The sequence below is a fragment of the Aegilops tauschii genome, chromosome 7, assembly GCF_002575655.3.
Source record: "Aegilops tauschii subsp. strangulata cultivar AL8/78 chromosome 7, Aet v6.0, whole genome shotgun sequence".
Classification (NCBI taxonomy): Eukaryota; Viridiplantae; Streptophyta; class Magnoliopsida; order Poales; family Poaceae; genus Aegilops; species Aegilops tauschii.
Genome location: NC_053041.3, coordinates 385,954,122 through 385,967,555, shown reverse-complemented (window position 1 = coordinate 385,967,555; position 13,434 = coordinate 385,954,122). Strand labels below are relative to the sequence as shown.

Genomic DNA, 13,434 nt, shown 5'->3' with positions numbered 1-13,434 from the left:
AATCCATGTATTTTTGTGAGTCTTGTAGTGAGTGCATCAAGCTCGTGAAGTAGGGTACTTGTTGTTATTGTTTTGTTAGGCTGGATCTGTCATATCATGATATGTTTGATTGGTGCTACCATCACATCCATGCATAATCTGAAGATGCTCCTTTAGGATGTTTTGTAGATATTGTTATGCTCTCCCCATCCATGTCTCTGGTTGCAATTATGGAGTGCTCTATATTGTCATTACCATGCTCTTCTTTTGCTATACTAGATGACCCGTTGCACCGATGGCGCAAAGGCCGAGTGCAAGCCAGGTATTAAATGAGTGTGCATTAAAATATGTAAACACAAAATAAAACATATGGAAATAAGTACGGATTGATGATGATACATGTTTTACATAAGATCTAAAATAATACTAAGTCATGTAGCAAAGGACTCTTATGATTTAGATTGGATAGATAATCATGCAGAGGCCTTTGAACATGCACTTCAAGGCGAAAGCATATATTTCTTTCATCATGGCTATTTGAAAAGCATACCACACAACAGTCTAAGCAACAAATAACCGATAGTTAAACGCACATGATGGTCTCAGGTGATTACATAAGATCCAAAAGGATGATAAACATAGAAGTCTTGGTAGGCATCTATACTAATGCTAAGTTATATAACAAGGGGCTCTTGCAACTTGCTTATGTAGACGATCAGGCACAATCCCTTGGAAGTGCATTTGAAGGCAAAAGCATATGCTTGCCCTTTGTTCATGTGTGCCCGATGGAAGAAGTCGCTCCAGCCTCTAGTGATGGTGGCCCTTTTGTCAACACCTTTGATAAAGCTGGATGTGATAGCAGTAGTTCCATCTCCAATAGTGATTGGCAGTTCACCCTGATCACCATCCATGTGTGGGAAAAGGGAACCCATAGAAAAGGGAACCGTAAAGTACTGAAAATAACAGTAAAGGTTAGTTAGTATATCATTTTATACCATGTCATTGTATGAAACAGAACATAGCAATTGCAAAGGATTACCATTCTTTTGATGTCTGTTGCAAATGTTTCTGTCATGTGGCACACATAGTAGCGATCAGGCGTGGTGATGTTGTGGATGATCTTTCACAGTCTAAGAACATTATGATTGTAGAGCTTAACTGTGTTGCCCCACACAATGTGGCGACTAAACTCATCTAAGTGGTCGATGCCAAGCTCACCTATGTGAAATTATACAAAGTTATGCCATGTAGCAGTTGTTGGAATGACAAGAGTAATGTAACTCTTGCCACAGAGAATGTACTTTCCAAGCTTTAGATGGATTTTCTTGCCTTTGAACTTTCGGGTTGAGCTTACTTCGCGTGGGCGATGAATATACTCGAATGGCTTGTTATGCTTCCGACACAGTTCGTCTGTGATGAATAGTTAAGAAGATCATGGTAAGGAAAAATAATGTCTATGATTTGAAACCTAAGTCAAAATAGTCATCATAAGTATGTTTTTGAGCATTACCATGGGTAATTTGGCTACCGCTGATATCACTGGTTGTGTTTGCCTCCTCTTGTTTAACTGATGCCATCTGGAAAGAAGTAGTAGAGTAATTAAGCTGACTTATCTGCATGTGGTTTCAGTTGGGATGTCTAACACTGATGCATGTCTTAAACTCTTAATATAGTGAGACTGATTATTATTGGTCATTGGGAGGCTAAGTGAGTCCACCAGTTGAGGCAGCTAGGGGTCAATATAGGATTGTTTAACCAAATCAGATGACAGAGTAAATTTTCGTGAGGACCGCCTGGGAGGCCTTTTTTCACCAGCAATATTCCTCCTAGCTCATTTCATCCTCATCTACACCGCATGTGCTTCATCAGTGCACATGTCAATTAGGTTCAGTTTATACAATAGATACATATGAAATTGTGAACAAGAAAAGAAATACATAGGAAGAATCAAGCACCACGAATATCTCGACAGTGACTATATAAGACCAAAACGACGTACAAGACACATTCATCCCAGCAATACAGCATAAACTATTTTTCTATGCTCGCAGTGGCGACAAAGTATATGAACTTGCTTTATTTTGCAAACGGGAACCTCTCTACTATTGCATCCAATCGCAGACTCGGATACCCAATAACCCGTGGTGATTAACAAATAATTTAGAAATGAGTTGGCGATCAAGTGTGTGCATTTTATGACGTAAATTTACTTTTATTTTGTTTCAAAGGTGATATGCCTTAAATCATTACTGAACTTTCAATTCTTTTTCGGAACTAGGCGAGTAAATACAATTTGTTATCTGCCATCCTAAATTATTTGCCATGCGATCCATGTAAATTTTAGTACCTTATACTTAGGCATATGAGAGTAATTTGTAACTGAAGGAAGATTGACGCCGTGATAGTGCCAACTCATTTCTATTTGGTTGAGGATGGGAATCCAACAGGTGCGAGAAACATAGGTTGTAGGTACCTGTGAGCAACCACATCACTGAAAAACACATCCTGCTATCCTGCAACCTGTGGCCAAAGTCCATCCAACCTCTGCATGGCAGTAAGGATAAACCAAGATCGATGTCATGATAAAGCTTTCGAAAAAATAGCATACCATATACGCCTTCAAGATTGACATTTATAAAGAAGCCTTTCATGTCGATACCCAACAGAAAACATTTTGCACAAGAACATGGCATCCCTAACTTAAGAATGTGTGACTCATTCTGCCAGGTCTTTGGAGTTTATGATTTTTAATTTCTATATGAATGGTAGTAAGTTAAGAGACATCGGCACATTTAATCGTACATTCTCAAGCACCAATAACACCTATTTGAATAGCAGGAACTTCCAAAATTAAATGGACTGGTGCTTACATTATTGCAAGCTAAATGTACGGACATAGGAAATCATAATTAGTATAGACGCACACTAAATGTTCAAACAATGGACAGTTGGTGCATGGATCAATAAAATAATTACATAAAAAATGAATGTTAGTGAACGGAGATGAATCTTCACTTGAGACTAAAGATAGAAAACAGGATGAACTCAGACCTGACCTTGCCTTCAAAAGAGGTGTGTCGATGGTAAAATACCTCTGAATTAAATCTTTGTTTCACCACAATTTTCAGAGGGCAAATTCCTTACAAACAAATTTTCAACATGCATGTATCTAGCAGTGTGAGTCTTTACTCGTCAATTCACAATAAGTGACATCAATACCGAGAGGGCGTATTTGATAATACATCCCACTAATATTCTGTTATGAGATGGGGCAAGGCTTGTTATATAAAATCTTTCGAGCATAGAGAAGTGCAGAATCAGAAAACAAAACAACTTGTCCTCCAATAATGTAAAATGAAGGCACACATGTACATGAAACATGGAATATAGCTGCAGTATTGGTTTACAGAAGAGAAAAGACAAGCTGCAGCTAAGAGAACATATATCTAAAAGGTTGCTGCTAAAAGAACAAATATCCATCGCCTAATAAAGAACCAAAATCTATCCAGTGAGCCCGAGAGACTGTTAGCTAGTCTGCTACAACCAACTATCTACGATTACACATCATCTTCATGAGGTAACAACACATGCTTGGAAGGAAATCAAGTTCTGATTATGCAACAGAAAAATGGCAGCCTGTAATTAAAGCATCATTGGCCAGTTTTCCACCCTCATAAGAATGGCCAAGGTTACATGAAAGCAGAAGCAATGTGTAACTAAGATGTAAGACCTTCCTTTTTATGTGTTGTGACACCACATAAGTTGCATCTGCAAAATCTACCTGATTAAATTGGATAACACTAGGAGCATCCTACAAATAAGAATGAATCAAATAGTAATTTTAGTCCATCAATTCAATCTTGTTCGGAACAGTGGGTAGCATCTGTAGCTAACAAGATCAACCATCAATGACTTATCATAAGTAAACACGACCAAATAATCAAGCAAAAAAACTGTAATCCCATCTCAGTCGAAAAATTAAAATCTCACCTCATTGTTCTTCTGGAGAGGTATCTCTGCAACCAGTCACGACATGAACAAGAAGAGAATGAGAGATTGTTGACTATCATGTGTATGCCTATTGCTTTCCTCAGCCAATGCATCCTACCATACCCCAGAACCTGTTGTACACAACACCAGATGGCGTCCATCGGCTGCTGGTCTTTGTCTTCTTCAGCTGTAAGCAACGTTGAAGCAAACGACAAGCCAGCGTTTAAGGCCATGGCCTGTTCCTTCCCCCGCTGGTCTCGCTTGCCCAATTCTTTCCCCTGCTGGGCTGGCCATCAGAGGTATATTACAAAATAAGAAATAAACCACAACACCTGCACAATATGGGCAGAAAGAGAGAGTGATAGAGATCAGGAGCGAAGGGGGAGAATGATGAAGAGAAGCTCACCAAAATGAGGAGAACTAATATCCAAACAGGAGAACTAATCTCTTAAGAAACTTTTCTTTACACTCTGCATGTGATATCTTGATCTATGCTACTCCAACTGTGAACCTGTCCAGTTGCTAACGCAAAGTAGCTGCCATTTATGGGACTTACATTCCCATATGCAGTTAACTCATGCCTGCGGATATTACATCTTGTCCGGACCAATTGCTTAACCCTTCTCCAAAATGAGGATTTTTTATAATAGTCTCAATTAATTTCGCTTGGTGATTATCCTTCAAATGAAAGATTAACAGGTCAAAAGCATCGCATGAAAAGAACATGATTGCATACTGCACATGTAAGAACATGAATATATGTAAAATGACAATGAGTATGAATGCATATTCATGCTGAAATTTGCAAAAATTAACAGACGAAGACTTAGTAAAATCAATATTCTATACCAAAAACATTAGAATGTACATACTATCAGAACTCCTCAATGGCTCACGCATAACATGCAGTAAGTTTTCTCTGAATTTTGTTCTAAAATTACATGATGGCGAACACTGCAGGCCAGCAAGACAATTGATGAACTACTTGGTATACAACGTCTAGTCAAGTGCTGCAAATATTCAATTGACAAATAGTCCAGACAAAAGGTTTACCTGATTGCTGGCCGGCGTCTTCCATGACTTCCGTTCCAGTCTTTGCGTCGCTCCGCCCGACGTCACGACTACGGGGTGTGATAACCTACATGTATACATGTGTGTGAGTATTGTATGTAGTCTGCTGAGTAGGCCAGTACAGTGTACGTGTGTGCAGTTTTCCCCTATGCATACACGTACCTCCACCTCTCGAACATGGCTGCCCACGATCACCATCGTGACCCAGACGCCCTCTGTTCCCTCTGTATATGTACCCTCCAGATCAATAGAACAAGTGTGTTCGATCTCCTCCCTGAAACAGAGAAGACTTTCGTTGACAAATTCCAAAACTGTAATGTGAGACAAGATCACTGGCCAAGTCAAAGCTCTGAAGCAGAATTTCATTAACAAATTTGTTGCAGCAAAATCATGTGAGATAGAAATAAAGATGGAACCACCATAAGAACAAATTAGCTCATGAACACATCATAAAACATGACAGGGCAAATACTGCCCAAACAAAGTACAGAGAAGAGAGAAGAAGCAAAGAGAGAGGAGCACCTTGGCAAAATTTTGAAGGAAGACGTTTTCCAATCCTGGAGCTCCTGGAACCGGCGCCTTCATCCATGAGATGAGACGAGGAGAAGAGACGAGCTGCTCCTGCCGCCGCCAGCATCTCTCTCTACCCAGCACCACTGCCTGGAGTGCCGCCTTCCTCTCCTCTCCCGAGCACTCGTTGTTGACCTCCATGCCCTCGCTTCCGGACTCACTGCCTCTCCCACGGGGCCGCCTCCATCTCGAGCTCGCCTGCGGGCCGTCCTTCGCTCCCTCCGCCATGAGCACCTCCATCCTTGAGCGCCTCAACCCCAGAGCCATCGAAGGGCTAGCGTGGGGGTCGATGGTGTAGTCACGGGAAAGAAAGGGGAGGAGGAGGAAGGGGAGGATTAGGCGGTGGCTGGGAGGGAGGTCGAGGAGCTGGGAAGAGAAGGGAGGAGGTCGCGTGCGTGCGTTAGGTTTTCACCTGCCAGTAAATCAATCTGCTGCACCGAATCGAACAGCAAACTCCACCTCATTCCATTAGGCCCACACACAGCGCGGCCCTGATAACCCACAAGTATAGGGGATCAATTGTAGCCTTTTTTGATAATTAAGAGTGTCGAACCCAACGAGGAGCTAAAGATAGAACAAATATTTCCTCAAGTTCTATCTACCACCGATACTACTCTACACACGCTTGACGTTCGCTTTACCTAAAACAAGTATGAAACTAGAAGTACTTTGTAGGTGTTGTTGGATATGCCCTCTAATACATAGTCCTATCAACATACAAGTAACCCTATGGTGTGATCCACGCGCGCTCTCATATGATGGGCACCAAAGGACAGCAACATAACCACAAGCAAATTAAACCAATCATAGCAATTCACCAATTACCGATAGGACAATGAAAATCTACTCAGACCTCATAGGATGGCAACACATCATTGGATAATAATATGAAGCATAAAGCACCATGTTCAAGTAGAGGGTACAGCAGGTTGCGGGAGAGTGGACCGCTGTAGATAGATGGGGAAGGTGATGGAGATGTTGGTGCAGATGACGGAGGTGTTGGTGTAGATGGCGGTGATGATGATGGCCCCGGCGACGTTTCGGCGCCACCGGGAGAGAGGGGGAGAGGGGCCCCCTCCTTTTTCTTCTTCCTTGACCTTCTCCCTAGATGGGAGAAGGGTTTCCCCTTTGGTCCTTGGTCTCCATGGCATGGGAGGGGCGAGAGCCCCTCCGAGATTGGATATGTCTCTCTGTTTCTGCTCCTGATTCTGCCCTTTCACCGTTTCTTTTATAAGTGGAGATCCGTAGCTCCGATTGGGCTGAATTTTGGACACGTTCTCTATCCGGAAATTAGCTTTCTTGCGGCGAAAGAAGGGCTCCAACCGCCTTACGGGGTGGCCACGAGGGTCCAGGGCGCGCCCCCTGCCTTGTGGCCCCCTCGGGCATCATATCGCGTTGATTCTTCTTCCCAAAAATCACATATGTTCCAAAAAATCTCCGTCCGTTTTTATTCCGTCTGGACTCCGTTTGATATGGATTTTCTGCGAAACAAAAAACATGCAACAAACAGGAACTGGCACTGGGCACTGGATCAATATGTTAGTCCCAAAAATAGTATAAAAAGTTGCCAAAAGTATATGAAAGTTGTAGAATATTGGCATGGAACAATCAAAAATTATAGATACGACGGAGACGTATCAGGCCCACCTGTCATCCACTTCTTTAGCATGTACAAAAGTGGCACATGGATTAAAAGATCGGACGGGTAAGAAACTGCCAGCGGTAAAAGTGGAGGAATAGTAAAACAATCAAACGATCCGGATGGCTTAGCGGTCGCAAGTGCTCTATATGGCAGGGTACGCTAGCGTTGTTTATATGTTCCATTTTATTCCTGGCAGATTGTTAACATGAGATTCATTCTTGCCATGTGTTTTGCTAGTGATCCATGCATCCTATGAACTTGCTCTTGCCATGTTTAGCTTCATGAACATGTCTTCTTACTGTTGGTATGCTTGTGTTGTCATGAAATGCCTTGTGGTGAGTGAATTGAGCTTGCAAAGTTGCTATCATGAATCTGTCCCTGCCATGCTCTGTTTTTCTTCCAAGTCTGAAACTGTTCATATAACTTGCCATGTTTGCATGGGTGCCACATCATTTTCCATGCATATTTGGTTAAAGCCCAGTAAGGGAATTTTGTTCTATGTCTTTAGTACTAGCATGCCATGTCTTTGTTTGCCATGATATGTTCCTGTAGCTTGTCGTTTGCTAGCTCTAAACATTGCTACCTGCTGCTGTTTATGCCATGTTAGTATTTTCTCTTAGTATGGAATCTGTTATCATTTGCACTTTTACCATGCTGTTTTGAGCTTGTTCTAGTGAGTTCTAGCAGGATCTCAGTGTCCATGATTTGTAGAGCTTCATGTGTACTTTGCTTCCATGTGCATTGTTGCTATGTTGGAGTGTTGTAGTATAGTTTCATGATGCATTCGAAGTGTTATGTTGCTGTTAAGCGCAGTTTTGCATCATTCTTGTTTTGCTTGTCATTTACAAACCGTGCATTCGTTTCCGGTGATCCTTATATCGATTTCGACCGAAATCACCTCATCTTTTCAGCGGCATACTTGGTTTTCCAAGTTGATGCCTTGATCATCCTTTCCCTTCCGGAGTTCTCATATGCCTTGCACATCATACCTTGCATCCCATGCCATGTGTCGTGGAATTGTCACGGCAGATGTCCTAGTATCAGGACTTAGTCGTGAGGCCAACGCATCTTTGTAGTAGCTTGAGAGGGGTTGAGCGGAATCGAGAGACGCAACACAAGACAAGGATTTAGACAGCTTCGGGCCCCGGGAAACATCATCCGGTAACAACCCTACATGTTGTTTGAGGTTAGGTCTCATTATGATCATGAGTGAATCGCCGGGTCGGCCAACTCTTTGTGTCTAGCCCTAAAGATTGTTTCTTTCCCTTCTTTGGGGTGCCCTGCCCCTCCTTATATAAGTTAGAGGGGCGGTTTACATGTGGAGTCCTAGTAGGACTAGGACTAGTCTATCTTTTATTACAAGTTGAATACAAGTCCGGGTCTTGGTTCCTTGTAAAGGAAATATTCGTCATCCCTTTGTTCTTAAGCCGGCCCATCATAAATGTGAGCCGGCCTTCTGGGCCTTGTCTTCTATCTGACCCGCCGTCAGGGCCATCATTAAGTCGCCAGGCTCGTGAGTCGTCACACCAGTGAACCACCAGACCTGTGAGTCGCCAATCCTCCGGCGGGTTACGATGAAGCGCCAAGTCCGGCTGGGTCATACCGCGGGGTATATCCCCGACATTAGCCCCCAGTTTAATTTGGATTCATCCATGTTAAACTGATCCTGTAAAACAACACAAGAACAATTTTGACAGATTATGCTCCGGGTTAAAAAGCTCTTGTAAGCCGGCACCTGATCATCCTTAATTCCTTGGTATTCCCTTCTAGAAAATTCGGGTCAATAAGCCAACTTCATAATCAATTTGCTGACGTTGGTTTCTCACAGAGAAAGACTGAAGAATAATTCATTTGACTCAGCTCCCAATGTTTAAAAATATAGGTCTTGAAATACTCATGTGACCTTCAACCGGCTTAAAGATGTAGAACTCCATTATATTCATATCACTTGTAGCCCCCAAGTGCCGGGTCATTATGATATAATGAGTAGGGACTTTGTAAATATGATCATGTAAACTTGAGCAGCAACGTGTAGCCCCCAAGGGCCAGCTCAGTAAGATAATACTGAGCTGGGACTTTGTATATAATTCATTAATGATAACATCATATGATGTAATCTCCACCATGGGGCTTGAACCCACGTCCATAAGGTTAAGAGCTTTGTACTCTACCAACTGAGTAGTGGACCTTTCAATATAATGAACTGAGGCTTGTGTACCTTGAATTTTTGACATGAGCAAAGGGTCGTCTCATTACAATGGGATGAGTCGGGTCTTCAATAAGTTGGTCAAAAAATGAATTTACATTAGCCCCCAAGTGCCATGGTGCATGCTGGCAGTGACATGGGACTTGCATATTTGATGTGATCTCAATTTGAATAATGTAGCCCCCAAGTGCCGGGTCGTAAGCCTGTAGCGACTCGGGACTATTCCCTCCATTGTGAAAATAAATCATGTCCATTAATAAAATAATAATCATTGCGCTAAAGCGACTTTGAAGACCTCCATCAAAATATTGGCTATTGATAACCATAATAGAAATCCAGCCATGTTGGCTATTAAAGATTTGAATAATAGTATAATCCGGTTTGGAAAACCGGTTCCTGGGATATTGAATCATACTGCCGGTTTAAGATACCTGTGCAGTAAGGGTGATAACCTAATTTTTAGAAGCCAAAAACTTCCAAATGTTTATGATTGTCATATATGGCGACTTATCATCCAAAGCCAAGCCGGGTTAATCGAAACCACATATATGCTTCAAATATTAACAAAAAGGTCTCAAGATAAAACCAAAGATTGTTTTCAAAAAACTTAAGCCAAAAAGAAAGAAAAATCAAGGCTTCTGATTCGAATACGATCAGAAAACCGTCCCAAAGGGGTTAAGCTAAGATTCGAATACGATCATATAGCCCCCAGTGGCTTTGGCGTTGCCGATCAAGAGGGTACCGACAGCTATGTTCTCTTTGGTTCGAATACGACCTATGTTTGAACAGGAAGCCCCCAAATGACCTTGAGAGTTGTTTAACGACGCTGATTCGAATACGATCCACGTCGGTTCCCAAAGGGGGTTGAACTATGATTTGAATACGATCAAGAAACCCCTCAGTGAGCTCGGCAGTGTGCCGATCAAAAGGGTACCGACAGCTATGTTCTCTTTGGTTCGAATACGACCTATGTTTGAACAGGAAGCCCCCCAGTGATCATATAAATTTTTGCCATCGCGCCGATCAAGAGGGTACCGACAGCTATGCTCGATGAGCAAGAAGCCCCCAAGTGACCATAACAAGATAAGCCGTAAAGCAGGATACCCATGTTTGAGCCGCGCATCATGGCATCAAGTTCTTTTTGGCAACCTTTAATTTTCCTTGAGCCGGATGTTTGAACCGGATTTGAGAGCTTCAAAGCTTTGCGGGAGAGAGATGTCTCTTGAACCAGATTTTAAGCCGGAATCTTTATTTTGAACCGATAATCTTCTGACGGCCTTTAAATTTTCATCAAAATGGCGGTGTCCTCCGGAACCGGGTTATCATTCCCTCCAATGACCCGGAATTCCCGAGTCCTGCCATTGTAGCCCCCGAGTCTTAAGACGACTCAAGGAGTTGGCTTAAGATTCTCCGTAGTTTGACCATGATATAGACCGGTTTGAGTCCTGCATGGGAGAACTTGCAAGCCAAAGTAATTGCTCTTTTAAAGAAAATAATATGCAATATAAAATATACTGGATGGATTTCACCTGATATGCTAGGCTAGTGATTATCCACCGCAGAGTTGACGATCTTCATAGTGAAGCTGAAATCAATGACGGGTGAGCCGGCCGTGGGAGCAGGCAGATGAACCGGCCATGGCGCTGTAAGCCGGCGTGAACGGGCGAGTTAATGTAAACCGGGCCACAGAGGACGGTGACTTTGCGCACGTTCATTCACCGGGCAGTATGACACGGACGAAACCACGGTGCAGAACATTGCCATCGCTCGCTCCATACCCACAATATAACACCTCATTCGCAATGAACAATTGTCCTGTATCAAAAAGTATTGCATAGCAGAATGGTTGTTTTCACAAAAAATTAACAAGCACGGATAAAAAATAAATTGGAAGGATATCACCTGGCATTTTTGTCAGACAAAAAAGTTAGCAGATGCTCAGTTGATCTGATGATGTGGGTTCCCTTCAGTCCTTACTAGTGTGGGGACTTGATCCCTTTTGCTTTCTTTCCTCTCGTGAGGAGACAGTACTTTAAGTCGTTTCATGCATGTTGAGTGTTTCTCCTAGCCGGCTTGTCCTTACCGGAAAATTTGCATTGATGCTCACCTCTCCATATAGCAGTAAAAGACTCGCTCATATTTCTTCAGTCTCAGTGCTTAAGAGCATTTGCAGCCAACCCGGCCCAGTGTACCTCAAGGATTCTTCAGGTGGTTACAGGGGCGGTTCAGAGTAGCGGGTTACAACGGCGGCTGAGGCAGCTGGACACAGCACGGCCAAAACTCCGGCGGCGTCGGCGGCTCAAGGGTGAGGAGGCCCGCGGCGCGAGCGGCGGGTTGCGCGGAGGAGGTGACTCGGGGCCCTCGCGTCTTGGAGGCGTCAGTGGGTCGCAGCAGCAACGGCATGTGTGAGGCCGATTTGGCAAGGTCGACCATGGAGGCAGCCGCTCGGAGCGGCGGTTTGACGCGTGGCTGCAGCAGCAATAGCGCAAGGCCGCGCAGTTGAGGGCGACCCGGAGTGAGGCCGTGGAGTCGAGGGTGACCTGGAGCAGAAGGGCACCGACGAATCAGCTCGGAAGGGGGAGCAAAGCTGTGCAGAAGAGAGTCAGCACCCCGGCTCACCACGGAGGTGAGGCAGATCGGCGGCTTGGCTGTGGAGCAGGCCGCAGCAGCGAAAGGCCGAACGGTGGCTTGAAACGGCAGGCGCGAGGCCACAGCGGCGGAGGTGACCCAGGCGACCCGAGGCAGACGGCTCGACGGGCGAGGCCGGTGAAGTGCGTTGGCCACCGTGGAACCGAGGCGTGCGAGCGGCTCCGAGGCAGACGGAGGCGGCGACTCGTGGGTGGCGGTTTTAGAACAGGGGCCGGGGCACGTCGGCCTTGGAGGCGGCTCAGTACTCCGATGGGGGCGAGTCATAGTAGCTCGATGGCAGCGGCTCATCCGCAGCGATTAGAAGAACAGCTCAGAGAGGCGCGCCAGTAAAACTTCTGTAAAAACAGACCATTGGGGCGGCTCATAGAAGCGCGATGGTGAAGCACATCAGCAGTGAAAGCGCTCGCGGCAGAAAAACGAGCGAGGGTGATCCAGAGGCGCTCGTGCGGCCACTCGGACCGGCTCGATGATGAGCGAGGTGCCCGAGGGTGACTCAGAGACGGCGTGGGCGACGGCGGCTCTGCCGCGGGCTACGACGGCTCATGGCGCAGGCGACGGTGACTCTGGAGCGGGCGACGACGACGCTGCCCCGGGCGACTCGTGAACCGGCGACGGCAGCTCATGGCGCGGGCGACGGCGGCTCATGGCGAAGGCGACGGTGACTCTGGCGCGGGCGACGACGACGCTGCCCCGGGCGACTCGTGAACCAGCGACGGCGGCTCATGGCGCGGGCGACGGCGGCTCTGCCCCGGGCGACGGCGGCTCATGGCGCGGGCGACGACGGCTCATGGGGCAGGCGACGGCGGCTCTGGCGCGGGCGACGACGGCTCTGCCCCGGGCGACTCGTGAACCGGCGACGGCGGCTCATGGCACGGCTGCGGCGGCTCACGTCCAGCCTGACGGAAGTCTGTGAAGCAAGGCCGCGGCGGCTCTGAGGCAGGTCGGCGGTGACTTAAGGCGGATGCGGCCGGACGAAGAGTGGCGTGGAAACGGCCTGATCTGTGGTGGCCACGATGAGCCACGGTGGAGGCAGAAGGTCGAACCATGAAAAGATGATGCCATCGAATCCGGGTTGTAGCTCTGTCCGTTTCTAGGTCGTAGGACAATTCACATCTGCCTCTTTTCTTTTCTTTGACTTTTCCCTTGAACTTTTTCCTTTGCTGTTGACGGTTTAACCGGTGAACCAAAACGACACGGCGACCCTAACCCTTCTGATAGGTTTTGGCGAGCCAACGACAGAAACTTGACATGCTGATGATACTGGCGATTTACAGCCACCATCAAATCGCAACTTTAACTTTCCTTAAACCTTCCAAACTATGAATCT

At 45.5% G+C, this 13,434-nt stretch overlaps 1 protein-coding gene across 6 annotated transcripts; it reads right to left on the bottom strand.

Moving 5' to 3' along the window:
• Positions 1–478: 478 nt before the first annotated feature.
• LOC109779155 (uncharacterized) lies at positions 479–6,048 on the bottom strand. 6 transcript variants are annotated; one of them, XR_006667362.2, is made up of 10 exons: positions 5,563–6,048; positions 5,203–5,314; positions 5,023–5,107; positions 4,093–4,301; positions 3,970–3,995; positions 2,453–3,790; positions 1,490–1,556; positions 1,267–1,389; positions 1,019–1,197; positions 479–932 (listed from the first exon to the last, which is right to left on the bottom strand). XR_006667362.2 is itself a non-coding variant. In XM_073503409.1 (10 exons), exons 2-5 carry the CDS (start codon positions 5,236–5,238, stop codon positions 3,971–3,973), a joined length of 309 nt encoding a protein of 102 aa, XP_073359510.1. In that variant the 5' UTR covers positions 5,239–5,314; positions 5,563–6,048; the 3' UTR covers positions 479–932; positions 1,019–1,197; positions 1,309–1,389; positions 1,490–1,556; positions 2,453–3,790; position 3,970. The 6 variants fall into 6 exon arrangements, 4 of the variants coding, with proteins under 4 accessions (XP_073359510.1, XP_073359509.1, XP_040253116.1 ...); XR_012188967.1 differs by having other exon boundaries at positions 1,309–1,389; XM_073503409.1 differs by having other exon boundaries at positions 1,309–1,389; positions 4,093–4,255.
• Positions 6,049–13,434: the final 7,386 nt, after the last annotated feature.

What these genes read in the sequence shown, in the direction of transcription:
- LOC109779155 (XM_073503408.1), bottom strand. Translation starts at nt 5,238, where the DNA reads ATGGTGATCGTGGGCAGCCATGTTCGAGAGGTGGAG. An exon ending in AGACGCCGGCCAGCAATCAG is followed by an intron (nt 4,256 to 5,022) that starts GTAAACCTTTTG and finishes TCTGATGGCCAG; the next exon opens with CCCAGCAGGGGAAAGAATTG. An exon ending in CTCTCCAGAAGAACAATGAG is followed by an intron (nt 3,791 to 3,969) that starts GTGAGATTTTAA and finishes TCTTATTTGTAG; the next exon opens with GATGCTCCTAGTGTTATCCA.